The sequence below is a fragment of the Paramormyrops kingsleyae genome, chromosome 22 (genome assembly GCF_048594095.1).
Source record: "Paramormyrops kingsleyae isolate MSU_618 chromosome 22, PKINGS_0.4, whole genome shotgun sequence".
In the NCBI taxonomy this organism is placed as follows: domain Eukaryota; kingdom Metazoa; phylum Chordata; class Actinopteri; order Osteoglossiformes; family Mormyridae; genus Paramormyrops; species Paramormyrops kingsleyae.
In genome coordinates, this window is record NC_132818.1 from 12,434,763 (window position 1) to 12,462,647 (window position 27,885).

At 48.3% G+C, this 27,885-nt stretch overlaps 3 protein-coding genes across 4 annotated transcripts; 2 read left to right on the forward strand and 1 right to left on the reverse strand.

Moving 5' to 3' along the window:
• The first annotated feature begins 777 nt into the window (after positions 1–777).
• Positions 778–8,780, forward strand: LOC111833748 (uncharacterized). Its single transcript, XM_023792327.2, has 12 exons — positions 778–1,167; positions 2,215–2,322; positions 2,507–2,549; positions 3,227–3,264; positions 5,445–5,511; positions 5,956–6,035; positions 6,372–6,438; positions 6,800–6,864; positions 6,955–6,993; positions 7,235–7,288; positions 7,609–7,679; positions 7,853–8,780. Exons 2-11 carry the CDS (start codon positions 2,217–2,219, stop codon positions 7,677–7,679), a joined length of 630 nt encoding a protein of 209 aa, XP_023648095.2. The 5' UTR covers positions 778–1,167; positions 2,215–2,216; the 3' UTR covers positions 7,853–8,780.
• Positions 8,781–14,924: 6,144 nt separating this feature from the next.
• sh2b1 (SH2B adaptor protein 1) lies at positions 14,925–21,712 on the reverse strand. Of its 2 annotated transcripts, none has more exons than XM_023792339.2 (10): positions 21,357–21,712; positions 18,554–20,460; positions 18,275–18,376; positions 18,093–18,184; positions 17,882–17,967; positions 17,574–17,729; positions 17,136–17,353; positions 16,840–17,014; positions 16,105–16,195; positions 14,925–15,000 (listed from the first exon to the last, which is right to left on the reverse strand). In XM_023792339.2, exons 2-10 carry the CDS (start codon positions 20,141–20,143, stop codon positions 14,979–14,981), a joined length of 2,532 nt encoding a protein of 843 aa, XP_023648107.1. In that variant the 5' UTR covers positions 20,144–20,460; positions 21,357–21,712; the 3' UTR covers positions 14,925–14,978. The 2 variants fall into 2 exon arrangements, with proteins under 2 accessions (XP_023648107.1, XP_072560942.1); XM_072704841.1 differs by lacking the exon at positions 21,357–21,712 and adding an exon at positions 21,169–21,343.
• A 710-nt stretch (positions 21,713–22,422) lies between these two features.
• LOC111833756 (uncharacterized) lies at positions 22,423–26,933 on the forward strand. The gene is made up of 12 exons (XM_023792342.2): positions 22,423–23,242; positions 23,416–23,527; positions 24,383–24,476; positions 24,607–24,661; positions 24,755–24,895; positions 25,138–25,298; positions 25,382–25,480; positions 25,578–25,723; positions 25,813–25,984; positions 26,077–26,189; positions 26,295–26,379; positions 26,465–26,933. Exons 1-12 carry the CDS (start codon positions 23,125–23,127, stop codon positions 26,519–26,521), a joined length of 1,353 nt encoding a protein of 450 aa, XP_023648110.1. The 5' UTR covers positions 22,423–23,124; the 3' UTR covers positions 26,522–26,933.
• Positions 26,934–27,885: the final 952 nt, after the last annotated feature.

Sequence of the window (27,885 nt, forward strand, 5' to 3'; positions counted from 1 at the left end):
CTGCTTGTTTGATGGCTTTCATCACATTCTTGATTCTCGACGGACTGTTTGCATTTTTATGGAGTATGAATTTATTGTCTGGGGGATTTCTTATGGGGGCTGTCATTTTGCACTCTAACAATGTGTCAGTAATTTTAAAGCCAGTAATAGTTCAAATGACAGGGCCTGTTAGAAAGGCTACAGGTGACTGAAATTAAACATCTGCATTCAGTTACTGCTGCCTGCTGGAGGGGGGCGCCGTGTTTCCCTGCCTCTGTCTGCTACCCTCCATCCCTCTGCTGCCCCCACCTGCTCAGCGCTCTTCTCTTCACACACTTCCTGTCTCTTCTCTTTGAAGTATAACGGATCACTTCCTGAAGCGTTTTCTGGCTTCCTGTTTGTGGGATGGTGAGAAACAGACCTGCAGTGGGTGTGTATGTATGTGTGATAGAGTTAATGAGTGAATTTGGCTGGTCCTCTGGGTTTGTCTCCATCAAACCCATCCTGATGTAGGCTGATCGCACACCAGGCCCTACAACGCTTCTGAATCAGGGGAATTGCATTCAGGGTTGGAAATATAGATGGACAAAACAGAGCATGAGCTGAAAATCTCTCAAGCAGGATGTAAATGAGACTCCAACGTAAAGGACCGCCACTCAAAAAGACACCCTGACATCCTAATGAATAAACAGATTACAGCCAAAGCTTCCAGCCTGGCAGGACATGTTCATGTTGGTGTGTCTTTGGGCTCCATCCTGTTGCATCATAGAGTGTGGAGCAGGTGAGGGGAGGAGAGATGGGCCTCTCTGAGGGAGGGGTAAAGTCAGTCCTCAAGAAGGTGAGGGGGAGGGTGGTGATCTGAGCACGAGAGCGGCTGGTGAAGGCAGACAGGACAAGAGGCTGGGAGTGAGGAAGAAAGAAGAGAAGAGCGAATGTACAGATGTGACAGAAGACCACAGGTTTGAGAGAAGAACATACGACAGAACGTGAAGATAACTCTCAACGGGGCTCTAGATCAGATCAAAGATGGCGCCCATCCGGTGCTGACAGAGACAAAGGTTCAGTTCATATGCTATGTGAGGTTGCTCTGGGGCTCCAGGTTGTGGATTCTTGCTGCATCCACAGGCTCCTCCGCTCCCTCTCATGCTGCTACTGGCCTCTCTTTCCCTCCCGTCTGCTTCACATCTGGTAAGTGCGGAGTTTGGAAGTTCAGCCACTTTTCCCGCATGTCTCATCAGTGCTGGCTAGTGCTTTGGTATCTCCTTGAGTAAGGGGGTACAGGGTCAGGCATTCAGCTCTGGTGGTCGGTCCTCTGTCAGCATGTGTGTATGTGAAGCCCTTATAACTCTGTGTGCAAGAGCTACGTTGGTCCTTGGTGTGAATCTGAAGTGTCCAGGTGGGTCCGTCGATTCCCTCTCTGTCCTGATGCTCTGCTCTCGCTTCCTATTTCACCTGTTGAAGTCTGGTAATTTCTTCTAACTAGTTAGTGATGCGCACTCGGGCTTTGGGTGAATGCTGACAGGAGTCGCTCCTCCTGGCGTTCTGTGAAGGTGAGGTGACCTATGCACAGGGCAGCCGAGCGCCATTTGTGCTGGAGCCCCACGCCTGCTGCTGTCTGCCTTTGCTTATACAGACTGTATGTTGGGAGCGTCTGAAGCGAAATGTTCATCATAAACATTAATGGTATCAGCCCAGGTTCCTACTAGAGAGCTGAGACAATGGAGTTCAAAGCCCGTCTCTGACGGCCATTTCCGAGCATCCGGCTTTATCGCTGCATCAGGGCAGGGTGGGTGAACGACCTCAAATGGTAGCTCCACCCCTTTGTTTCTGCTTACTTTGGTGAATTTCACCTCACGGCGGGACCCACTTTCAGGGCGAAACCTAAGTGTGTTTTTTCAAAATGTTTAGAATACGGGTTTCTCAGGAGAATCGGGCCTTAGCATTGCCACTGGAGAGATGGCGGCTGGATTAGTTTCACTGTAGAACACAGGAAATCCGCTTCCTGACAATTCAGAGGTGAACTCAACCACGGAAAAAGTTAAGAGAAAAAGAGAAAGAATATATGAGACTGATCTGCTTGGAAATAATTCTATAAAAACAAAAAAAGGAGTCAGAATGTGCTGCTCTGGGGGAGGGACAAAGGTCACTGCAACACAAAGCCTGGTGTTTCCTTCATCCTGTGCTCGGCCTGAGGGGTATTGACCCTCCATGCCACCTGTCACCTCTCCTCTGTAGCCATGGATACAGTGGTCCTCAGCTCCTTACTGAATGGAGCGCTTCTGCTGGTGTGTCTGGGACTGCTGCTCAGCTTTTGCGTCAGCTGTGGACAATCATGGAGGCAGAGTAAGTGCCCTGGCATCCGAATCAGCTTCAAACCTGTTAAAAATCTTAATAAAAAAACACTGCTCTCTGAGATCCAAACCCTGTCGTCATGGCAACAGAATTGATAAGACAATACCAAAAATATAAAGGGCTTTGCCCTGATGACTTGACTGATTCTTGTGTTGCATCTTTCCCTTTTTTGCAGCTTCTATTCACCAGTTCATACAAGACGATCATCCAAATGAAGTGTAAGTTGTGAGCTTCTGCAGCCCCCTCTGGACACTTAGGAGGAACCAGAAGGGATCAGCTGGCCCTTTAGCTGATATTCAGTGGTACCATGGAACATGAACTTAATTCATTCCAGAAGGCTGGTTCAGTTGCGATTTGGTCGAGGTCCAAGTCAAATTTCCCCATGAGAAATAATATAATGATTGCCTCTTTAAACCTATCTACTTACCTAACTAATGATAAAAAGCATTATCAATCAATATAAAATGATACACATACGGAAAAGCACACATACAAAGGAATAAACATGAAATAAATGACAATTTATGAGGACTTCACCTGTATTGAGGTGAACTGATAGGATACTGGCAGTGGCAGGTGGACAGGAGGAGGAATGGAGGGGTTATTGTTTGGAATGGGAAATGTGTCGTTTTGCCATTTTACAAGTTTTCGGTCGAGTTGAGGCTTAATTTTTTTTGACCCACCCATTTGAGGTCCGAATTGGTAGAGCTGAACGTTTCTCGACCCATGCAGTTTTAGCAGGAACAGTCGAGTTCCAAGATTTCCATTGAGGGAGAAGTAAAATAAGTAAAAAAAAAAAAAAGACACATCTGAGTTGGTCAAGTTAAGAGCCTTTTGCGTTCCGAGGTTCTACTGTATTTCAATAACACATCTGCCTTGTTCTCTGTTCTTTCAGGTACAATCCTGGAGACTTCAGAGTTGTGAGGCCTATGGGTAAGTGTTAACATGGCTCCTTTAAACAGGCTGAGCTTCACACTGCCTGGGTTTGGGTGAAGCTTCATTGTGAAAATGCATCTGCTGTGTTCCCATGCAACAGTTTATCTAAGCCAGGGATGCTGCCAGAGATTTTTGAGTCCCATGAAATCTTATCATATAGGTTCTCCAGCCCAGACCAGCACTTATCTTCCAGAAGTTTTAGGTTTCCTGTCAGTCAGGGACCCTTGAAATCATCTTAACTCCCCCCCCCCCCCCCCCCTTAGGACCATTTATACTCAACCCTTACATCATGTATGTGTGTACATCATGGCCGCCACGCATTTTCTGTGCTGATCCCATGTGTTGTTTGTGTATCTACGTGAGGAATTAACTTGGCACATGCACGAGTTGCACTAACACCAAAAGTTGGGGCGGCAGTATGGTCACCTTTTGTCCCGGGACTATGTGTATATGGTAGATAGTATAAAATTGAATGGCCGGGAACTGCATATTTTCAGAGGCAAAAGAGAAAATATTGTGAGCACTATTGTGTCCATCTGTGTACAGCGTCTTCAAAATTAAATGGCAGTTTAAGTTTCCACAAAAGCACAGTGTTTACAAAGTACAATGAAACTCTAACTTGAAATTCTTACTTGCCTTCTCTCATAAGCAATGTTTATAAATTTATTTATTTATAAATCTTGATGATAAAATTCACCAAGAGTGTGGGGTTTACGTTCCTCTAGAGCATTTATATTGTCAAACAAATCTTAGCAAGCTGTGCAATTTTAATGACCGTTAATTTTCAGGATTATCTAGTATATGTATAACTACAACAAATTGATTTTTGAATTAATTTTTAAAAAATAAATACAGTGGTACATCAGAACTTGAACTTAATCCGTTCAGAACTCAGGTTAGAATCCTAAAAAGTTCGAGTTCTGATCAAATTTTCCCCATAAAAAATAATGGAAAACCAGTTAATTGGTTCCCGGCCCCAAAAAATTACACCTAAATATGTTTTTTTTTTAGCATTTAAACACAATGTGAACAGGATAAAACAAGAAGACCATTTTTTTTCTTAATGGCTTCCAAAACGATAAAGAATGTACCCCAACTTTACCCCTGTCCTGTCGTCCTCTCCTTCCGTGTGCCACGCCCCCTCATTAACCTCGTGTGGGATCCCCGTGTGATCAGCTGTTTCTGGTTGTTCTCATTAGTCCTCTGTATTTAGTCCGCATTTCAGTTTCTTTTCCCAGTCCGTTCATTGTAACGTCATTGTGTTGTTCTGCCTGTTCTCAATTAAACCCCGTGTTTCCCCATGGCTTGAGTCCTGTCCCTGCTTCCCCGGTCCCAGCTCAGCAGATCGTGACAACCCCAAACCATGCCCCAACACTGTGCCAACACTAGACTATGCCATGCGGTCCATTGTTTATTTTTATTATTACTCTATATTCATTAATTTGTTCGTATATCGCAAACTTTTAGGTTGTAACATTTGTACAACTATTGCGTAACTTTTTGGTGAGCAATGGCTACCAAAATGATATAAAGTACAGTGTATTACCTGATGTGCACTATCACCAACAAACGATGCTATCACAGCGAATGCGAGGCTGAGACTGAAGCGTTATCCTTTGTTTTCGCTGAGAGACGTGCCGCTTGACTCATTTGCCCGCGCATACAAGTTATCTTAGGTCGGCGATCACGGTTCGACTTCTGAGATTCAGATCGATTTCTAGGTCATTTTTTTTCTAACTGGTTGGTTCTAATGAGTTTGAGAACTGAGGTACCACTGTACTGCAATTAATACAGCGATTGATGCAGAATTGAGTTTTTTTCCAATATCGGGCAGCCTAATTACAAAATACTAACTACTACAACATATCTAACAATATACAATGCAACATGCATTGTAGTACAATGATACGTGGCAGAGCAAAGTACCAATACTATGTAGAGCAGTGGGTAGAATATAGAGAATGGTGCAGCCATGTTACAAAATTTGCAGGTGAGTGTACAACATTTCCTGCCACATCCTCATACAAACAAGTGACACCGGAAACGAAGGAGCCGACCAAGAAGGTTTTCTCACAATGCCCCCTGGTGGACTATCGTCTATGCATGTAAACCCTGCTAAGGGTAAGTTAGACAATGAATGTTTTTGCTGTGAATAATACAGTTTCTTGCTATTACAGCTACAGTCGTCACCAGTAGGTACACCCATGTGCCCAGACCCGGTGTTTCCAACCCTGCGATTTCCTTGTGGGTCTCCTCCGTCACTGCACACAGCCTGAGCTACCTTCCATGCCGGGCTGCCCTGTCAGGGCTCCAAACTGGAATCTGTGTCTTTGCTCTTTAAAGATGTCAAACAGACAGAATACGGAAGTGGCCGTAGGGATTAATCCCAGCTCTGACACCATGTGTGAGAAAGCTGTTCTAGCCAAACTAACAGAAAATCTTTAGTTTATTAAACTATATTCACAACAGGTGAACAGACCGAAGCGAGAATCACATACCTGCATGTAAACTGAAATCTCTCCAACAAACAGATGTAGTCCCCCATAGTCAAAACTGTCAGAAATGTTTGCGTAATGCAACCCTGAGGCTCAGTTAGGAACCAAAGAGAGATAAATAGTATGGAAGGTGGATGGATGGACAGCAGCTCCTGAGCCACCATGAAGCTGAACTGTACTCTGACCCCCCTAGGACCCCAGCTCCCTCCTCCCTCAGATCCCCGTGGCAGGAGCCAGAGCGCCGACCCTCATACACTCCAACTGAAGATGATGGTGAGCTGTTTTTCATCTTTGTACAGGGGTGTCATTCTCACTTCCCTGCACTCCTTTCTTCTTCACTCAGTTTCAGCTCTTCTTAACCAGTGTAATGCTGTTTCCTGTTGTTACTGCATTTACTGCACATTGGCTTCCAGGGAATGAATTCATGTGTTGTTCCTCAGTCCCAATGCGAGCTACGGGAATCAGATTAGTAGGTCAGGACAAAGTAAGTGCTTAAACTGAGAGCTGGAACTGCGTATGGACTCATGTTAGGCTAAACTGAATCCAAATGAAGTCCTGTCTGGGGTGTATATAAAGTGGAAACAATGTTGCTTTTCTCTGTGCTACCAGATGATAGCTACGTCAACCAAGACAGTGACGGCGACCACGATGTTGACGGCGACAAACAAGGTTACATGTGAGTTTGCATCCACATCGTTGTCCATGGACAGAAATTATTAAAAAATGAGTGAAAAACAAGGACAGAACTCAGTTGAAATCTTTCTGATGAGGTGATAAGTTGTGCTTGTCCTGGGATGACTGACTTTGTGGTCATGTTAGTCATCCAGGAAGTCAGACAGGCCTTGAAGTATGAGAGCACTGAGTCAGAGGCTGAGAATGGAGATTAAAGGTCACATGCTCCATATTATAGGGGGAGTGTGGCTCTGTGGCTTAGGTCTCTGTACCGATATTCAGAAGGTTGTCGGATTGAATCGGGTAGTTGGCTGTATAATGGAGTGGGAGTGTTGTTCGTCACTGTGTGTGGTTGCTCTTTGCAGAGAGGTCCTACCGGATGACATACCCAGCAAGCCAAAGGACGGGTCTCAGCCCAGCCTGTCTTCAGGTACTATGAGAAACACCCCATGGCCCAGTGCTGTTTCAGGGCTCTGCTAACTACTGGCTCAGTCGATAACATTTGTCTCCTTTCTTTAAGGCAATGATGAAATTTACGTGAATGTAGAACAAGAATCTGGTAAGAGACAAATTATCTGTGTGTCTTTCAGTCAGTCAGTAGTCCGTTCACTTGTATAAATGGGGAGTTCATTCAGGTTGATTACTGCATTCTATTACTGTATATTGAAGTATATCAGGTGTGACATCTATAGTGGGACAATAGCAAGCTTATCACTAACCCTAACCCTACAGGAACAGTACTGATCAGGTAAAATACTGCCCTTGTGCTACAGTGATTAACTGTCCATTTGTATTCCCAGACAGTGAGAACTATATCAACATGCCGGAACATGAGAAAGGGGGTCTAACATCAGGTCAGGCCATTTCTTACTTGGAGGGAGGGTGTTACTATGGAAATAGTGGGGAATCTCTGAAATTTGTATGATTTTTTGGATCCTGAGCACATGGCACAAACAAACAGGCAGCAGTTTCAGTCAGAGATCTTTCTGTGAGAAGTTTCAGTTTGTGGTAGTGAAATGCCATATGTGTATGTGCAGCACGCTGAGGTATTCACTGCCTGCAGTGAGTGTGGGTGGCCGCTTTTCTGCAGAAACGCTGCTTCTTCCAGTAAGTGTGCATCCACAGTGGGCAGCACCCTGGGGGGTCCCTCACCATGAGTTCTGCTTCCTCACAGGCAAGTCCCAAGAGAGCATGGAGAGTGATGGGAATGGCAGCACAGACTACGTCAACACCTCCCCCAAATAGGTACTGTCTCACCCTGGCTGGGCTCACGTGCACTGGCCTCCTATGGCCTCCCCATTGCTAAGAACACAGCTGGATTATTTATGTGATGTTAACTTGGCCAAGCTTTCGTGCTGACAATCACTGCAGCACTGCCCTGACTGGCCATTTCATCTTTGCATCTGCTCTCTTTGCAGAACTTCCACTTTCATTCTGATGAGCTGATCTGAGGGCGGAGGTGTGACGGCAGAGAAGCAGAGGGAGAATGTGTGTGCGCCTGTCGGCTTTTTTTTTTAAACTGTCAACAGCCAGCATGAACTTGTCTAGTGCATATGACAGTGGGGCGCCCCCTGTCTGCCTGTTGCTGCAATTCCCTGTATATGGGCACAGCAACCTTGTTAACAATCTTGATTTGAGCAAGCAAATGCAGAGCCTCTCCCATACCACTCAGGAAGTTTCACGTTAGTAGTAGGGGGAGAGGGCAGGGACGGCGGGTGGCTTTCTATGTCATTTTAATCTATTATCTTGCTGACGACTCCTGAGAATGTTTATAGTGATGAAGTCAGTCATTTTTATTTAACATTTATTGTCTTTTCATTTTTTATATTGCTATGGTTTTGTTTACAGTGATCCCCCGCCCATCGCGGAAGTTACGTTCCAGACTCATCAGCGATAGGTGAAAATCCGCGATATAGACCATATAAATAAACATTTTTTTTTATAGTTTAAGCCTTAAAATACCACTCCCACATACTTTAAACACATGCAAGCTTATTAAAACACACTTTGTAAACACATATGATATGTGGATGTCGGGCTAAGGATATGAGTAATATAAAAATAATAATAATAATAATAATATGTAATGTAAAAATCCATGATATAGCGGGGGCGCGATATAGCGAGGGATCACTATATATATATGATTCCATTTATTTGGTTGTAAATGTATGTAATTCAGAAGGTAAACTAGACCTTAAAACTGTAAAACAATGTTTTAGATCCTGTTATCTGTTGGGTTAACAGAGACGGTTTCAGGACCACACTGAAGACCCCATGTACTCTTGGTTGCAGGAGTCTGGCTTACTTACCGTTTTTTCTCTAATAAATGTTCCTCGCACGGCACCTGAGACCCATCATTTGCATCTGCAGCCTGTGACATGCAGCTCCTTGCTCAGGTCACATGACAGAGGCAGCATGACAGAGGCGACCATAGAGCCATACTGCTGTATACTGCTGTAAGGCTGCCACTAGCTGATGGGTCCCACAGACAAACAGCCTAAGACAGACAGTGGGACAGGTTCACAAGGTATTAACCATGGATGGATGGAAGGAAGGATGGATGAACAACAGTTTATCCCGATCAGGATCATGCGGGTCATGATCCAGTTATAGTTTAACCTGATTTTACACAGTTGAGCACAGAACTTAACTGAAGTCATATGAGCAAACTCATATTGATGCATGAAGTCTTTAACCAGCCCAGAAGCCTGATGAAGGCTGTTGTTTAGTTTAAAAGATTATTTCTTAATTTTCAGTTTATTTTGTTCTCCACTAGAAGAGAGAGGAGGGAGAGGAAGACGGCTGCGACAGGGGTCTTCCTCTCTTGATGAGCCCTGCTCACACACAGTAGGCATCATATGATGCCTCTCTGGCATTGAAAGACTTGCTTCATCATTCGTATAAAAACACTTCTTGCTAATCCAGCAGGCCACAAATATTGACTCTGATAACATGAAGAGGGTGGAGCTGCAGGATGTGTTGGGTGGGGCCTGTGGTCCTGCTCTGTCCTCAGGGGAGGCGTGGAGGTTCACCTGGCGGGGGTCCAACATACGTATAGTGTGGGTGGCTCCCCTGCTGAGGGTTGGGGCTGGGAGCTGGGAGTTGGCCTGGACAAGCTGGGCAAAAAGAGTTAAGAGTCATTCTATTTTACACATATAACATTAGACCGATGAGCAGCTGAACTGCTGCCTGTTTACTCATCTTGTGTGACGTAGCTGGCGGGGAACAGGCTGGAGGTGAGGAGCGGGATCAACAGATTGCAAATGGGGGTGCTGGAAGGGTGGGGGGGAGGGGACAGCAAGCCTGAGTTTTGGGGAAACACTGTGGAGATGCAGGAAGGAAGCTGTCAGCTGCTCGGGCACCTTCGCTCTCTCAGGCCTGGAGCCATGAACACTGCACTGCCCTGACAAGAAGCCCAGGTCAAGTAGCTTTCAGTGGCAGCAGGAGTCTGGCCGCCTTGCTCAGCCTGGCAGCAGCCATCCACACATGTGACTTCCTGCACAGACCTGCTGCTCTCCGTCATGCCAGGGCTGTCCCAGTCCCACGGCACAGTGCAGCACTTTTCTTCTCCTGTCTTGCCGTTGTCGAGCTCCAGCGCCATTGGTGTTGCAGGCTGTGTTTCATGTAACTGGCCAGGTGAACTGCCCTGGCTTCCCCTACCATTCCTCTCAGGGTGGGTCGGGAACCTCCGGACACCAGCAGAGCAGCTCTCAGATGAACCCAAAGGAGATTCATGTGCGCATGAACAGGCTGGAGTTGTATGCTGAATTGACATCAACTTCACATTTCGTTGGCATCCTCTCCCTCCAACTGACATGGTGGTGGGGGGGACAGTGAAAGACACTGGACAGCATGGATATTCCTTCAGGTTTATGGTACAAAGTGATACCTGAAGGTTAGTGTTGTAGAACCACTTTGCTTCACTAGGGGGAGCACATGAGCCAGATTGCTTTTAAGCACAAGGCAGAAGATGAGGAAGGAAGAAAGGAAGATATGAGTTCACTACACCTGTAAGGAAGTGCAGCATTCTGCCATTGCTTTACATGCCTTTAACACCTGCAGAAATCACACACAAACAAAGGTGAACACTCACGAGGCCCTAATCAATAATCACCTGTCCTTTTAGCAACTTAAACCCCCAACACACACTCTAGGTGTGACCCAACAGACTAGAGGCTCTCAAATGGCCCGGCCAGGAAAGGCAGTTCACCGCCTGAATCACCACGCACTGATCTGGACCTTGAATGAAATGCATTTGACAGCACAGGTTCCCCAGACCTCAGACCCTACTGTAGGGTTGCATGGATGACAGGTCTGCTGCACACGACCTCTCAATCACCTGCTCAGATACCAAGAGAACCATCCATCCGCATGACCAATATTCCTTGTCTGATTGTGTATTGTATGCTGATAGTTGACCCCTGGGATTAAGGGATCAGTCTGTAATCTTTTAGGTCCTCTGACACATTCTGCAACATAAGGAGCCTGAAATGCTAACAGTGGTCCAATGATACGTTTCTTGCATCTTCTCACCATTGAATGGAATGCATTGTAATGGCTCTTACATGTTGTGAATTGGATTGTTTCTGGTGCTGCTGATTGTCTTTTCCTCCTACTACCTATCCTGAAGAACTTAACTTTAATGTCGTTGTCTTGCTTATGGCATCACACCCCGTGGTCTTGATTATCAATGTTTTATGTTTGCTACTGATTATATAATTGCATATTCAGTTGGGTTGTCACTAACCACCAGTTGGGTTGTCACTTTAGTCACCTTCTGAAATAATTTATTTTTCAGGGTCAAAAGCTCAGTGCAAGCACCAGTGTAGGTGAGTCACGTTGGGATGAGACTCTGGGATGCAGATCACATATGCAGCATCAGGTTATAGTGACGAAAGACTAGGACTTAGGACCAGCGTGTCATGACGTCTTGTCTCATGAGAGCTCAACTGTTCAGCTGAACGAAAACGCATGAGGTCTGCTGTTTTCTTTTGATAAGACTTAAAGTTCATTAATGATACTATATTAATTAACTACATGGGTAAGTATCTTACATGGCGTGACAGTGATATGAATAGTTTGATAGACATAATTTTCGTTTGGATTCAAGAAATCAGTTTATAAACAAATAATTGTATTGTTCTACTTATTTAGCTATCTCCATAGTTTTACAGCCCACCGAGTAATAGAAACGGCTTAGTTTATCGTATTTAGATGTCGGCTAAGACCGAACAATCAGTCTGACTGCTCGACTGCAAGAAAATCTTAAACCCGTAGGATAATCACGACCTCGGTAAAGCATACAATGCAGTTTCGCTTAGAAACAAAAAATGTTAAGCAAGAGCAACGTGGATACACATACACTTAAAAAACATAATAGGCCTACCACATATGACAAGTCTCTTTTTTGTATTCACATCTTTATCATTCTGTAATTTTGTATCATTCACAAACGGCATCATTCTCAGACTTAAAACAAACACGACTAACACAAACTTCGAAAGAAAGTTGCTTATTTAAAACCCTCCTGTAAAATGATGAATGGTCCACCCAAGCTTCAATCATAAGCCATGTTTCTTCTATTGGCTTACGGAACTTTCTATCAAAACTTAGTTTACTCTCCAACTACACAATTTCGTCAACGGTATTCTGTCTCACAATTTCGATTGGTTCAAACAGTTTTATTGACAGACGAACACTTAGTTAAAACAGAAAGTCATGCCTCCAGCTGCCCTTAACACGCCCACTCGCTTTCCCGGCCTTGACCGCTAGTCTTCCAAAATCCCGGAGTACTCTGACGTTAGCAGCGACTTTCCCTTACCTTTAGGTGTCTCTGTTATTGGTGTTACTGGAGCCCACGGTAAGCAGTTTCGTAAGGCCTTTGGAAGTTTTTCGCCCACAAGAGCTTGACTATAGCTTCAATACCAGCCGATTAATGAACCCCCTCAAGACACACCAGTCAACGTATTCAATTCGTACAGTAAAACTTAATTTAAAAACACAGTGGTAGACAATTGGGACAACTGTGTCGTAAGTTTCCCTGTTGCTGTTTTAATAGTGAAATGACGACTAGCGGACGTTAGACTTAGGAGCTATATATATATATATATGTGTGTGTGTCTATCGTTATTCATTTATTCCAGCTTGCAAGTGATGACATGGACCTGTCGCCTTCAGTGGCTTTTTCCTCTTCTTCTTACTGCTTCTTAAATCTCGTTACCCACCGTATTACGTACACGGCAGCGGTAAGAACAGACGATGCTGCCTCCTGCTTGAGCCAAGCTGAGGGAGCACAGGCGGCCGCTGGGGCTAATTTCCAAGGCTCGCTCCGCTCCGGCGACGCCAGTCCATGATTTGAGTATTCAAACGAAAAAAAAAAGGGGAACGCGCCGGTTTAATGGTTACTATGGACGAGTCTACACCCGATTTGGAGAGGGGGGTCAACCCAACCTATTTTATTTTGTCACAGCCCCCCTGTGAAAGAAAAAAAAATTATAAATACCTCACCCCTAGCTCGGTAAATATTATCGTGCCCCCTCCAACTCGGCAAATTTAATTATCCTGTATTTCTTGAAGGGCTGAACCCCCCTAAGCACTTAGCTTAGGACAAGTCCAAAAAAAATCTAAAACATAATTGGATTGATCTGGGTTGAGGACCCAATTTGAGATGCTTTCATAGGGCCCGAAATCTCTAGCAGCACCCCTGCCCCTAAGGGTCAAATCCTAGAATCACCCCCGACAGTCACCTTCGTTCACACACAAACTGATATGGCATCTTCAGACTTAACTATCGATTCATCTTCTAACTGCTTATCCTAGGCAACATAAGGCCGATAACACCTTACATACATACACACACCAATCAGCCTGATTACAGCTTTGGATTGTGTGAGGAAACGTGCAGGATACAGCAAGAATATGCAAACTTCACACACGGTGCAGCAGTGGGAACCACTAATCCTGGAGGTGTGAGTCACCATGCCGTCCAGAATGAACAAATTCATCTCCATCTGCACCCGGAACGGACCGAACGCCTGGTTTCCTGTAAGGTTAGCGGCTGTGTGGTGTCCGCTCAGTCAAATCAGGCCCCCTCTTCCTGCCATATTATCACTGCCCCCCCCCCCCCCACCCCACTGAATAACATCAATAATTACTGTAGTAACTATTATCACTATGGCCACTAAAAATGCTTTAACCCAGAATAAGCTAATAGGGTTGATGGGTCGTTATCACACAGCAAGACATACTCACACACTCATAAACAGCACACGGAGGCCAGCTATTTCAGTATAATTATATTATATCATATTTTATATAATTAGAAGTCAATGTAGTACCTGAAGCTCTAATCACACAGAGAGGACGACAGTGTCCCCCTGAACACACGGTCCCAACACAGAGAAAGAGAGAGAGAGACGGAGAGGGGAAAAGGCACAAGGAAATCTCAGCGTGAGGATGAAACGCAGGCACGGAGCGGGCGGCCAGGTGTCCGGCACTCGGGCCTGCGGACTCAGAGCGATTGGCACAGGCTGGGGGGCACGCAGGGCCGGGACACAAAGGCACGAGTACGTCTCCGAAGCGCAAAGTAAAACGACAGCGAGGACGGGGACAGACGGCTGAAAGGAGGGTAAATAATACAAAGGCACACAAAAAATGAAAAGAGCAGGGGATACGAGAGATACGTGAACAGTAAACAACATAACAAAGGCGTTTTAGAACAAAATATAATGCTATTATTGAGGACATTATCATAATTATTAATAACCTATGTCTCTTGAATAACATTCTCTCCCTCCTCCTCTTCCTTCCTGCTCGTTCTCCCCCCAATTCACCAGCACAGTAAGAGACAGAGAGAGGTATACAGGTATGTGATCCCCTTATCTTAGAGTTTCTCCTTCCAAAGTTTGTCTTGTCCTGCAATGCTAACAGACGTGTGCGTTTGCACACACACAGACAATTGCATAAATACACAGTGTTGTTAATAAACTGTTGGATCTGGGTTAGTGTGTAAACATCTTCCTCTCTAGCCAGTACAACTGAACTTCATTATTAGTGCTATTACTGCTTATGGGCCCCCGGTTAGCAGTGCGACTTTAGTGTTTTATCTGGAAAGCTATTCTCTACGTTCTCTCTCTGTCTCTCTCTCTTTCTCCCCTCCTCCTGCTGTCTCACAGCATCCCTTAGGATACATATTTTAATAGTGTTAGTACCTCCTTTACGCCCTCAGTCTTTTACACAAAGAAAAATACTGGTTGTCGATGGCTGTTGGTCGCCTCCCGCTTGTTGCCTAGCTGTCAGAAGAAGGAGTACTGGTTGTCGATGGCTCTGGCTCTGCCGGCCTCCCTCTCCTCACTGTCCTCCAGCTGCCGCAGGGCGGCCTCCCTCTCCCGATCCCTCTCTCTCTCCTCACAGTCCTCCGTCCCTCCGCTCACCGCCACAGCCCCCGGTCCGGCGGTCTCCGCCTCATCTCGCCGCTCCTGAGGTGGGGTAGGGGGTGGTGGCCGACCAGGGGGTGGGGGAGGGGGTGGTGGTTGTGGGGGGCTACGGGGTCTGCTGGTCAAGTCTGTACAGAGAAAGAAAAAGCGAGCGAGAGAGAGAGAGAGAGAGAAGCCGTAATAAAGACATAACACCTGGCGTAGTAATGAAAAAGTAGGGAGAGATTTAAAAAAGAAACTGGACCAAAATAATGGGGAATCCAGAGCAGGAAATGACTGAGAAAGCAAGAGGATGAAGGCTATGGCCTGATAGAATGTGGCAGGCGGGAGGGAGGGAGAGAGCCGTGCTTTCAGTAGCCGGCAGAGCTACACACAGGCCGTACCCTCCTGTGTGGCTAAGCTTTTTTGCGGGCCGTGTCAACGGTGAAATAAGCAAACGTGAAAAGCACAAGTGTGACGAAGCACATTTACCGGCTTCCAACTAGAGTCGCGTGCCAGGGGGCCCCCTCAGGTGCAGCGCTCCAGGACCTGGCTGGCTCGTGGAGTGGTGCCCGGCCTACCTGTCATCACTACCTCACTTCCTGTCTCTGTCAGCTATGGGTGACTGTGCTTTAATGGGAATATGAGGTAAGGGCAGCAACTGCTACCGTCTTATGGCAGAAAGCGGAGCTCTGTGGGAAAACACCACTGCTGCTTCTGTCGAGAATAACATGCGTATGAAATGAAGGAGAAGTGCAGGCCGTCAGCAGTCTATGGTGATTGGATGGTCTGTCTCCCCACTCGCACACTATGCTTAATGATCACAGCCCTCCTCTTCTCTTCTTCCTCTCTGTCAGCCACTTTGATCATCTCCTGCTTTGTCTCACACTCTACCTTACCTGCCTACTGCTCTTGGCACCATTTGTCTTTCTTCACTAATTTCCTCTCTCACTTTTGGTTTTATTATGAATATTACTATCACTATTAATTCAGGGTCAGAGTTGCTGTATATTTTATTGGAGTCATGCAGAGTCAGTTATAAGGGTCCGATAGCAGGGGGCCACATATGACAGTGAAGCTGCCTGGGCCCCTTGCCTCATCTTCTGTGCTGAACCCCAGCTCTCCGGCTGCATTTCTCAATCTCTCCACATCTCCAGCCTATCAATCCCATAAGCCCCTGCTCCCTTTTGTCCCTGTACCACTCTATTGTCCTCTCCTCTTGCCCTCCTCTTGTTGTGTCTGGTCTCACTTACACACAGTCAGAGATGGGGGTTGATGGAGAATCGGGGTGGCGCGGGGTGATGACATCACAGACTGTGGGCCTGCTGCCTGCCCTGTCCCGGCCTGCGAAGATGACCCAACGACAAACAACAACAGAGACAGCCAATCAGAGCTCTGAAATGCGTGGGGGCAGGGTAAGGGGCTAAGGGGAAGATGGCAGCTCCTAAGCTGTTAGGGGTGAGGACTGAGAGGGCAAGCCAAACGAAATCCAACAGGAAGCATGAGAAGGACCATCATGCTGACAGGGCGTTTCTAGTGAGGTCAGCCTGCTACCTTGTGCAGCCTAATACAGGTGCAGCAACAGCTATAGCATAGACACATCAAAGAAGAAGCTTAGCAACTCAGCAACGATTACAAAGATTCACACAGCACACTAGCGAGATCAAAAGAAACACTGGAACAGGACATAGAGGCTGGGCGTGACCTCCACTCAATGTGTGTCAGTGTGACTCGCCAAGTGCACAACTGCAAAGCATGATGGGACTGAGGAAACATGTCGGTGCCATAGGTAAGACAGACGATGGCATTTACATGGGCTGATCCAGCTGCCAAAGGTCTGATGGGATGGCCTCACACAATTTACCTTCACACAGCCCTATTGTTGAGTCTGGGGTTTTCGCCCTTTTATAAGTGCGCTGCTCCCTGAGACATGGAATGGATTGAGCCATGTCCTCTCTCTTGGGCCACTAAATAAAACACCTCTTTACCTGGCTGCCGTATAGCGGTGGCCCCCACAAAGCTGATGAGTGTGACATCAGAGGCCCCCCCAGACTCCAAGGGGATGGGGTGGACCCGGAAGTGCTCCAGCATGTCAAAGATGGACTGGAACCAGAGGTGCTGGACCCGACACTGGCCGTCCTCGTTCAGGGAGAGACGCAGGTGCTGGGGGCGGAGAGGGTCATCAGGAATTTTGCGGGATATCAAGCACAGGGTAAACGCATGCACGGTGATGTCATGCATTTGAAGACTACAGCTCCCATGAGCCTCAGCTCCTCCAGCTCACCTTGGCTTTGCCCTGGAAGTTGAAGGTGAGGACGTACTCTCCACGGCGGGTCTCACTCTGCCGTACCAGGAACACGCCGTGGCTGGCGGGGCCACCCGCCAGGACTAGCTGGGCCGCCCGCAGCCGGGACAGGGTACCATGGAACCACTGGCACTCACTGAGCGGATGCTCCAGGGTCTCTGGGGTGGGCGCTGCCACGTCCGAGAAAAGGAAGGAGCCTGAGGACGGACAAGATGACAGCATCACTTTACTAGGGATGGAAGTTGTCCTTACTGCTCACGATTGCCTGTTTAAAGGGTCCCTCTCTAATCTCAGCATATATGTGTAACTGAATGAGAAGTATTAATAGATGAGACCTTTTTCTAATGTAGCTATGGCACCAGAAAGCTATGTATTTGATATCAATGTAAAGTAGCTAGAGAAGCCGCTTATTTTTACCTGTAGCATCAGGCGTCTCAGCAAATGGAGTGCCCAGGTTGGCCCCTCCCCCACCCAGAAGCCGGCTCTCCGATTCATCGAGAGGGGCACGTGGGGGCAGTTCTGGGGGGAGGGGCTCCAGGACTGGGGATGAACCACCAACTCCCCTATAACATACTGACACGATGTACACGCGGTCAGCGTCATGCAGCTCACAGCAATTACAGTAAACACAACGTCAGTACTTAAACGGACTCAATATCAAAATAATGCAATTAAGAGGACGAAGGTAAGCGGAGGCCCACTACTACTCAGCCTTGGTGCCTGACCTTGCGAGAGGCGGTCATTGAACTCAGGAGTCCCGCTGATCTCCGTCTGGACAGGTGCACACGTGCCTTCCATGTCCTCCTGCTCACTGGGGGGGATGGGGGAGGAATGAGATCTCGGTCAAACCAGTAGTCCTGGTCAGTCCCGCACCTCCCCAAGAGGAGGCGCTATACTCGTTCCAGCTGCGGCCCGTGCTCACCGAGGCACCCTCACCTCAGGCTAATGCCATTTCTGATGTCAGTCAGCCAGGCCTTCATCTGGCCTGCGTCCCGGGTCTCCACCATGTAGTGTACGGCATCCTCTACCTGTGGGGGCAGAGCTGCACTAGCACCACGTCTCTGACATCATTGCCGCGCCAGAGCCGAGGCAAGGTGCCCTCATAGAGAGGTCCCTACCTGCAGCAGGAACGTGTTCTCCTTGTCAGGCACCTCCAGGGCAGTGGTACTCCTCACATCCAGAATGGAGGAGCAGGGAACAGTCACCCTGGGCTTCGAGGCCTTGGGTGGGTGGGCGGGGGGGGGGACAGCAGAGAGGAGACGAAACTTTTTTCAGTGTGGCAGGATGTAAAATTTCTTAGGTGTAGCCGAGACAGGAGAAAGCAAAGCTGAACAAAAAAGGATGGATTCACAGTTCAGCACAGTGATAATGATGCCGCAGAGTCTCCTCATACTTGCCTTTGGAGGAATGAAAAACTCCAGGAAATACTCCTCCCCTCGCTCGCCTCCGTCCTTCTCCCACTCCCTCAGGACCAGGCGGCACTTCTGCCAGCGCCCAGCCCGCCAGCCCGCCCCCAGGGACAGCCCCGTGCCGGCTTGGGTGGCGCCGGACACCTCGGACCCGTGGTGCAGGTGGTGCAGTGCAAAGGAGAAGCCGGCAAAGCCATGGCCGCTGGGGGCGGACAGCTCATCAGAGGAGGAACTGACGTTGACACCGCCCTCCCGCACCAGCCGGCCTGCTTTCTTGGGCCCCCCGGGCGCTGGCGTAGCTGTCGACAGAGAGGACGACGTGGGCAGCGGTGGTGGCGGCGGTGAACGGGACAGCCGCAGCTTTTCCAGCCGGTGGCTCCATTTCTCCCTCTCTCCCACACCACTTTCCCCATTGCTCCTTCGCCGGTCCCGGGCCTCCGAGAGGGACAGGGAGGTGGCGCTGCTGGAGGAGGACGGTGGCAGGGAGGAAGAGGAGGAGTGCGGCATGGCCAGCGGCAGGGAGAGGGAGACAGGCAGGGCGCTGGGTGTCTGCGGCTGGGAGCCGGAGCCCCTCTTGCCATCCTGGGTGCCCATGGTGTAGCTGTAGCTGGAGCTGGGGGGGGTCTGCAGGCTGTCCCCTGAAGAGCTGCGCCAGTGCAGGATGCCACGCACGCTGCCCCTCACGCTGCGGCCCACATTCCGCAGGGAAAAGCGCTTCTTCAGCTTGCTCTTGGAGTGGCTCCCGCCAACCATGCCATTGCCCTTGGAGGATGCCGAGGGGGGCAGGGTCACCGTTGACGGACAGGCATTGGCTCCACCCAGGCATACTTCCCTCTCTGCATCCGCATCATCTCCCACTGGCCCTACCCAGCTCCCTTCATCTTCCTCCTCGCCATTCCCCACAACGTGTCCAAGGGCCGGCCTCGACGAGATGCCCGCGTCCGCCCGCCCGCCATTGTTCCCACCCATGGAGGAGGAGCAGGAGGAAGAGGAGGATGGAGGGAGGATCTGGGTGTGGGCGTAGGTGTCCTGGTACGAGGTGGGGTATCTGTCCACCACCCGCACGTCATGCACCACCCGGATTGGCAGCGCCTTGGGTGTTGGTCGCAAGTGAGTTACTGGGCAGGTGGGTGTGGTCTCCGGGACCAGAGGGGGCGAGAGCTCCTCCTCCTCCAGAGAGGTGGCATCGGAATTGGGCACCCAGCCTCCCGCCTCCTTGGGTGTCACTCGGCCCTCCAGCTCGCTCTGGAAGTGGCGCACAAACCTGTCCGTGAAGCGGCGGCAGAAGGCACCGGCCGAGTCTGCAGAGTAGTGCGGGTTCTCCAGGAGGAACGCCCGGAAGTGCCGGGCAAAGTCGCCAGCCGCCAAGCGAGCATGGAGCTCACAGAAGTCTGTCCAGCTGAGTGATGGTGACGGCGACGGCGTGGGCGTGTCCGACAGCGAGGACGACTGCGCTGGCGGAGGGGGCGGCGGTGGGGGCAGCAGCGAGGGTGAAGGCGGGGAGGGAGAAGGAGATGGGGGAAGAGGAGAGGCGTTCGAGGCACGTGGGCTAGGAGGTGTGAGCAGCGAGCCGTTCATGGTTCTGTCAAGTGACTTGGATTAAAGGCTGAAGCCGGTGATGGAGGGACGTCACTGCAGCCTCGCTTCATCGAACGTGCTCGCTGGCTTTTCTGGCGGTACACTGACCTGATGTAGGGGTACTAGGGACAGGTCAAACAGAGCGACCCCCAAACCGGCTCAGGAGCCACAATGGTCATTGAGGAGCCATGCAAAGTTCAGGCATGAAGTCTCCCCCCTGCTCACCAAGGAAGGGAGAGAGGAAATGGGCCTTGTTTGGGAGAGCTGCACTCTGCCTCCCTCCTCTAAGGCAGACCGAGTGCCCCGCAGACCAGTCGCTGAAACACAAGTAAATAAAAGCAGCTGTCAGCTTATACAACCTCCCAGCTGGCTATTAAAATTTAACACACATCTCACAAACACATTGACAAGTATACTGTGTAAAACGGCTTTATTTTACTGGAAATTAAACAACTATCTTCGTAAAGGCTGTCATTCAAAGAGCATAACGGGACAATCGTATGTATTTGAACATGTGCCATCGAAAACCCGGATTTCTACCCAAACCACTGACGCATAACCTCAGTATATAATACTACAACACAGATGACCCTGCACAAAGTAAATAATATTTAATTCGTAACCAATAACCATGATAAGCAATCCTGATCATCTAAAAATGACAACAAAACAACAGAAATGAAATCAATGGCCATTAATATGATTTCGAGGCTCAGATGTTTCATGTAGAAAAACAATAAGCTATTCATACATAAAGGTTTCTATTAAGAAAATACGGCTGGATCATCTGACGGCTGCATGTTCATCCATACAACCAGATTGCTGGCTTCTGCTAAAATATGTATTTAATGCAGCGTGTGCTGTGAGATGCGCGTCCCGGCGCCTTAATTTTCCTTAATTAAGAGTGAGAAGCGCATAAGGACGGAGCGTGTGCGGCTGGCTGGGCGGCCACGGCAGTCCCTGAGCCGGCCTGGGCACACACTCAAGGCCGGGGCTCCGGGGGTAAGGAGGGAAACCTAACCTACCTGAAGAAGGGAGAGAAAACATGGGGGTGTACAGTACGGACTCCGGGTGGAGAGCCGGACAGCGCGGCCTTTGAGTAGCGAGTCCACGATAGCTAGCTAGCTAGCACCCTGCTAAGCAACCGCGGCTAATAACGAGCCAATAAACCGGCCCGGCGGCGACGAATAAAGCGAAGCAGAAGCGTGCTCACCCTCGTCCCCGGGGCCGGGATCCGCCTTTTCCCGCGTAGCTCACTAACGCCCGTCCATGTTCGCCTCTCGTTATTAACCAGTTACCTGGTAGCGGCTAGCGCTAGCTGGCCATTAATAATATAACTTAGCCTTATGATCGTTGCCTTTCATTCGTTTGCTCCGGCAGTTCCCCCCCTTCGCGCCCGTCGTGCCACGTATCCCGCCCGCTTCTCGGTGGCCGAACGAACCGCAAGGCTGTTGTTTTTGTTATTATTTTATTGTTATTGTTGTTGTTAAAATATGAATATTTCTGTGCCTGCTGCCCCAGCCTCCGTGTCTCGCGATACAGTGAGGAAAGGGAAAGTGAGGGGGGGTTACCGATGGGGGGGTTGCTGGGATGGGATGGGATGGGATGGGATGGGATGGGGGGATGGCGACCGGGAGGGGATTTACTGAGGAGTGGGGCGGCGGAGATGGGGCTCATTGAAGGGAACGGGTTTGCTGATGGGACTGCTGGTGATGGGCGGCTTTACTGCTGGGAGACACCGCGCAGCGGGTGGACTTTAACACGTTACATTGTGCTGTGCAAAAAAGATCCGCGACGCTTCCTTCGTGGAAACAATAAATCCACTCATTTTCCGATGGAATAGGACATAGAGTTGACCTGATCATATATAGTTATGAACAGACACAGTATATTTATGCTGGAGTAGGTTTGCATGTACCTTCAGTTGCCTCGATAAGCATTTTGATAGTGTGCTGAAGCCATTGTGAGTCAAGGATGAAATGGTTCGGGGTCAGGAGTCTGTGTAAATTCACGAACGAATGAATAAGTGGTTTGGTGTTTGAGAGATGATGTTGCAATGTATGTGTACACGTGCGATGTCCACGCCATGCAAAGCGACATGATCGTACCCTGCTCGCAGGACAGGTGTGGCTATTGACAAAGCAAAAAATAGTTGGCCATCTTAAATGGACCTTCAACAGTAGGCATACATTTGTTAGAGAACTATCATGCAAATATTAAATGACACTCTTTATTTAAATTACAGTTTGTTCATGATGCAAATTATCGTAGGCAGCTTAAGCGATAAAACGATTACAAGATCATTCTCGCTTCAAATACGAGTTGAGGGTCTAAAGCACAAATCTCACATTGACTGAGCGACAAGCTTCAACCCAGTCATAATGTCCCAAAACAATAACAATCCAATACTACTTATATTAGTCCATAAAGCTTTAATAGTAATATGAGTTAAATATGAATAACACTAATGTTAAGAACCAGGGCCAGTTTAGCAAAATTGTTTTACTTTAGTTTTAGACCTTGGCAGATATATTAAGTTTTTATTAATTTTTTAGTTAAAGTATATAAACCTTAACCCTTACACCACAATCACATTCATAAACTTCAGGGAAAAACCGAAAATATTATCTAAGTGAATGTTTTGCAACCACAATAATGTGAGATATATATGTATATCTCCAGAACACATATGAATATCGTAACATTTAACATAATCACCATGTTTACACAACTATGCAGAACACCAAGAGCACGCGGGAGGGATTTAAACTGCATTACCCACAAAGCTCGGCGAATTCCTGCTGTTGACGTGGCCGACGTTTTGCATGGAGCCGGGCCGATTTAAACCAGTTGTTCAATACCTCATTCTGAATAAATATATTTACGTTTTCCGTACACGCCAGAAGAAGGAATAAAAATTTCTGTATTACTTGAACTTAGTGATTTTTAAAGTATCTGTAACTGAATTGCACACGGTGACTATGTCCGGAAAAATAAAGAGTCGAAGCGCCGCAAATGCCGAGTCGATGGCAGGCAGCGTGTCCTGCGACGAGCGGATTCTGCGGGAGTGCCATCAAATTTATACCGATGCCGATAGTGGTGAGTTTTAGGCCGGGGCTGCTTTATGTTTTATAATGAATGAATTAATACCCATACGCCTTGTCTTTTAAAATGTACGTGCCCTACGAGTATTCAGCAAATGTTAAGAGTTTCCGGTGCGTGATACAATTAAAAATACAAGTTTGAGTTAGTTGCGGTGTTGTATGTTTCAGGGCTGATCTCGATCGCAGAGTCAGTGGGGGTCACCCTCCTGCCCCCCAGGAAGAAGATCACGGTCATGTTGATGGGTAATCACTCTGCAGGCAAGAGCTCCTTTATCAACTGGTAATCCTTAGTATTCATCTTTTATCCTATAGATCACAACATTTGTGTATTTTCTGTTTATCCGATGGTTCCTTATTCCAGTTGGGGGAGGATTACAAAACTACAATTTTGAGGTAGTGGACATAGGAGGCCAAGGAAGATTAGAGTGGCAGCTTATTGATGACAGCCTGGGATTTGTTCTGTGAGATATACGAGTGCACGTTGAGGGACTCAGCCACCTTATTTCACATTAAATCTTATAATTATATAAAGTCCCCAAAAAACAATGTGTCTAATAACAAACCATTCATCACGAATGGTCTGAAGGACTTTATGGACAGAAAGCAGAGGGTGTTTATGTCTAAATGATTAAGTGTGTGCAGGTAGGGCTTAGCAAAGGGATAAACTGGTTCAGGGACCAGCTGGAACAGTAGTTCCAGCAGAGCAACCCCAAGGAGGCGTGGGGTAGGATGAAAAAGAAGTGTTAGGGTTAGGTAATGGATATTAGTCAGTGCTGCCCTCCGGGAGCGACCATTCCTACCACAGGGGCAGGCTTACCACTGTAGCTGCATCCAAATTCAGAGGATGCATCCATCAAACGTGGCCTCTGCAGGCCATGTCCTTCTAAATATCTGTGCAATGAATCCTGGGATAGTTTTGCACACAGTTTGTGTCAAGAATCATGACTGGGGCTTCTTTTTGCCATTGGCCACAAGACTAAATAATGCCTGCTTGTTTTCTCACAGAATGTAACTGGACAGCATTCTCAGGGTCTGTATCATCCATGGACTGCCTGAGTTAGGTCTTGGACGCAGTGGGCAGCGGCCGCAACCGTGCGTTTGTTGTTGCCTTGCACTGACGGCCACCCTGTCGCAGGTACGTGGAGGAGCACGTTCAGCGGACAGGCGTTGCCATCGAGACGCAGGGATTCAGCTTTGTCACCAGTGGACGCAAGAGAGAGAGCCTGACGGTGAAGAAAGTCGCTCATGTAGAGCGACTCATCTTGTGGTGGCATAGCAGAGGATGTCCTCGCAGAGGATGTCCTCGCAGAGTCTGCTGCCATTGGCGTTAACGCTCACAGTGTTATTGTTGTGTTTTAGGGAAATGCCACCCTTCACCTGTACCCTCACTTCAAACCTCTGCAAGAATTCAAAGGTCAGACTGGCATTAATCTGAGCGCCCTTCGTTTCCCTGCCCTGCTCAATTGTGTGAGGCCTCCTGTCCAGCATGGTCGTCCATGTCTCACAGGTGTGTCGGAGTACCTGTGTACAGAGATTTGCACCTCCCGGCAGAAGCGTTTTAGCCTGGTGACCTTTGTGGACACTCCCGGACTGGTTGATGGAGATATGAAGTACCCATTCGACGTGGACCAGGCTTTACTCTGGCTGGGTGGGTCAATAAGCCCCTTCTTTTTGCCCCTGCTCTGACCATCTCAGTTCCTGTCATCAGCACTGGCTTCAGATGTCAGCGAAAGGTGTTCATCCTGCTAGGCTGGCTAATATTTTTTACTCTAGTGCCCTCTACTGTCCCTTTGCAGAACAGCGGGCCTCTGCATTTGTTGCTGGTGTTGCTATACAGTGAATTGGTGGATTCCATGGAGTAATCATCCACCCGGGTCTATCTGTCTACAGGTAACCTATGTGACCTCATCCTGGTGTTCTTCGACCCAATGGGCCAGGCTCTGTGCAAGCGCACTCTCAACATTGTGGAGAATCTGAATGAGTCACAAGGCGACCGGTTACGCTTCTACTTGAGCAAGGCTGACGAGGCCGGGACTGAGTCAGACAGGCAGGTGAGTGGCTGGACCTTGTGGGGCGGGGCACCATGTGGCCGCTGGACCCGCCCTCTTCCCTGCTTTGCTGTATTCCACCCTAGAGGGTGATGATGCAGATAGTACAGGAGCTGTGCAAGAGGCCGGGACTCAACAAGTGTGGATTCGACATGCCTACTATCTACGTCCCCAATCCTGGCAAGGTAGGGGGGCGTCTTTGCAGTCCTGCAGCTTCTCTAATGCCAGAGACACTGGTGTGGTCCTCACACCCCCTCCTGCTCTGTCTGGACGCCTCCACAGACCAGCCGCTGTGTGAACCAGATCGAGGAAGTGTGTCGTACCATCGAGAAGACCATCAACCAGACGGTGCAAAACACCCTCAACTCCCTGGAGAAGGATTGTGAGGCCGTGAGCCGGGCCATCACTGCAACGCTGGTGACAGACAGGTAGAGGAGCTCCAGGCTTCCTTCTCATTGCACGGTAAAGCAGCCCCCCTCCCCCCCCCTGACCTGCTCCTGTCACCCCTCCTGTCCAGGCAGAGCAACATGAGTAACCGGCGTGCCCGCTGCCAGGCCTGCCTCCTGGGGCTGCTGGGCCTCCTCGTGCCCTTGCTGCTCCTGGCAGTCCTGATGCTGGGCCCCATGTCCAAGGGGCTTTTGGAGGCATTGCTGGGCCCGAACGGAACTGCAGCTCTCTGGCTTTATCTGGTGGGTGCAGAGTGCCTGACTTGCAGCAGGGGGCGCAGTAGATAAGGAGCTGGGCTGTGTAAGTGTGACTATATTGCCTCTCTCTCGTTCAGGCTCCTGCATCCCAAGCATTTAGGTCGTTGGATGTCCAGCAGCAGCTGTACCTTCTCGGGGGCCTCGGCCTGCTGTCTGTCACTCTGCTACTCCTGGCTCGCCTTTTCTTCCGGTAAGGAGAGATCACCGTTCTGGATCGCTCTCCAGCACCTTACAGTTCCTATACTGTCAACGATATATAATGTGTATATATAACATCCCCCCCCCCCACCACCAGATCTCGACCAACACTCTCAAGCAGGCAGAAGCGGCAGCTGCAGGAGAAGCTGGAGTATGTCCAGGACGTTGTGAAAAATAAGAAGGTGCAGTACACAAGGTCGCTTACAGGGGGCGCTGTGCTGTCTGTGCTGCATTGGCATGCCTTCATTCCTTCCTCTCTCTGTGCAGAAGAAGCTTTACGAAGATTATCTGCGCCAGAGTGTCTCTGATCACGATATGGACTAAGGAATACAGAAAGAAGAATACAGGGAGTGCTACTGAGCACCTTAGACGGCACTGCACATTTCGGCCTGTATTAGTCAGTCCAGGCCTTCAGACTGCGCCTCACACTTGACCACTACCAGGTGTGGGAATTGGAGTTTATTGGTACATGTTTACCGCGGACAGTTGCAGGCTTTGGAAAAAAACCCTGACACTACCTGTTTTGGAACCTTCCGTAGTTAGAATGAGTAGTTTTGTAGGAAGCTTTATATAAAACTATTTTCATAAGTATTGTAATGTTACTTGGCATAACTTTTTAATTGCAGAATGATGGTTCCTCTGAGGAATTTTGTATCTGTATACCACTGTGTGTTTCTCACTTACATTTTTGCCCAGCTCAGAATTGTCACATCCCATTAAAACTGGTAAAAAGTGATCACATGACTCTTCTGGAATGGACCCAGTGTGAATGCATGTCACACGTATCACGTATGACCGGGACCACTCGTGGTTGGCCTTTGGCACTTATAGGGAACAGTATGTTTAATGTATTAGTACATAATACTGAAATGGGCTGACAGATAATGTACAGTGCAAAGCACAGATATTTAATGTTCTCCCACACATATGCATTGGTGGTTTTATGTATTGCAGGCCAAACTGTGCCTGCACGTAGCCATATACTAAATTTACCAGGTTGAACACCCCCAGCTATGGACCTGATGTGGAGGTGTTTAAATAGGTGATCCAGTTAGCTTGTTTTGCTGTAATAAGGAGCTTTTTCAGGTGTGTTAAGCTTGCCTGCCAACATTTAGGTTTCAAAATACGTTTTTTGTTTGTTTGTTTGTTTTGTTTTCGATGGGCAAGAGGTGGGAGTTGCTAATTCATTCAGCATTCAACTGGCCTGCGCATAAAGTCTGCACATCCCTTGCTGTGGAATTGCCAGTTTGCAGTAACCAAATGGGGAATGCAATATGTATTCTATGAACTATGTGTCCAGATTGTTTCACACGTGATCTGGCAACTCGGGTAACATCAGACAAACATACAAAAGTTATCCATAATAAAGTTTGAGGGCCGTGCAAATTTCCTGGAGTTTCCCGGGAGAAACAAGAAAACGGGAGCGCGCCGGGAAATGGCCTTGACGGACGGCAAAATCCGGGAAAAACAGGATTGTTGGCAGGTATGGAGGTGCAGCGCTCCCTCAGCACAGTCCTTCAACCTCCTTCCTGCTGGGGATTCCATAGGCTAGGGTGTCCTCTGATATTACCGGGGTTGCCAACTTTGAGATGTTCAATTCCAGACGAGTCTGCACACATATTTACATGTATGTAACAGTTTTATTACCCTGCAAATCGTCTATACGGTTTGCAAATTACCACAACGCT

Excerpts from the sequence above, each read along its gene's own strand:
- LOC111833748 (XM_023792327.2), top strand. The coding sequence starts at position 2,217 with ATGGATACAGTGGTCCTCAGCTCCTTACTGAATGGAGCGCTTCTGCTG. Across the intron at positions 6,036-6,371 it reads CACTCCAACTGAAGATGATG|ATGATAGCTACGTCAACCAA; the intron begins GTGAGCTGTTTT and ends CTGTGCTACCAG. Across the intron at positions 6,994-7,234 it reads GAATGTAGAACAAGAATCTG|ACAGTGAGAACTATATCAAC; the intron begins GTAAGAGACAAA and ends TTGTATTCCCAG.
- sh2b1 (XM_023792339.2), bottom strand. The coding sequence starts at position 20,143 with ATGAACGGCTCGCTGCTCACACCTCCTAGCCCACGTGCCTCGAACGCC. Across the intron at positions 17,968-18,092 it reads AGAAATGGCATTAGCCTGAG|TGAGCAGGAGGACATGGAAG; the intron begins GTGAGGGTGCCT and ends CATCCCCCCCAG. Across the intron at positions 17,730-17,881 it reads CAATGACCGCCTCTCGCAAG|TATGTTATAGGGGAGTTGGT; the intron begins GTCAGGCACCAA and ends ACATCGTGTCAG.
- LOC111833756 (XM_023792342.2), top strand. The coding sequence starts at position 23,125 with ATGTCCGGAAAAATAAAGAGTCGAAGCGCCGCAAATGCCGAGTCGATG. Across the intron at positions 24,662-24,754 it reads ACCTCTGCAAGAATTCAAAG|GTGTGTCGGAGTACCTGTGT; the intron begins GTCAGACTGGCA and ends CATGTCTCACAG. Across the intron at positions 24,896-25,137 it reads CCAGGCTTTACTCTGGCTGG|GTAACCTATGTGACCTCATC; the intron begins GTGGGTCAATAA and ends ATCTGTCTACAG.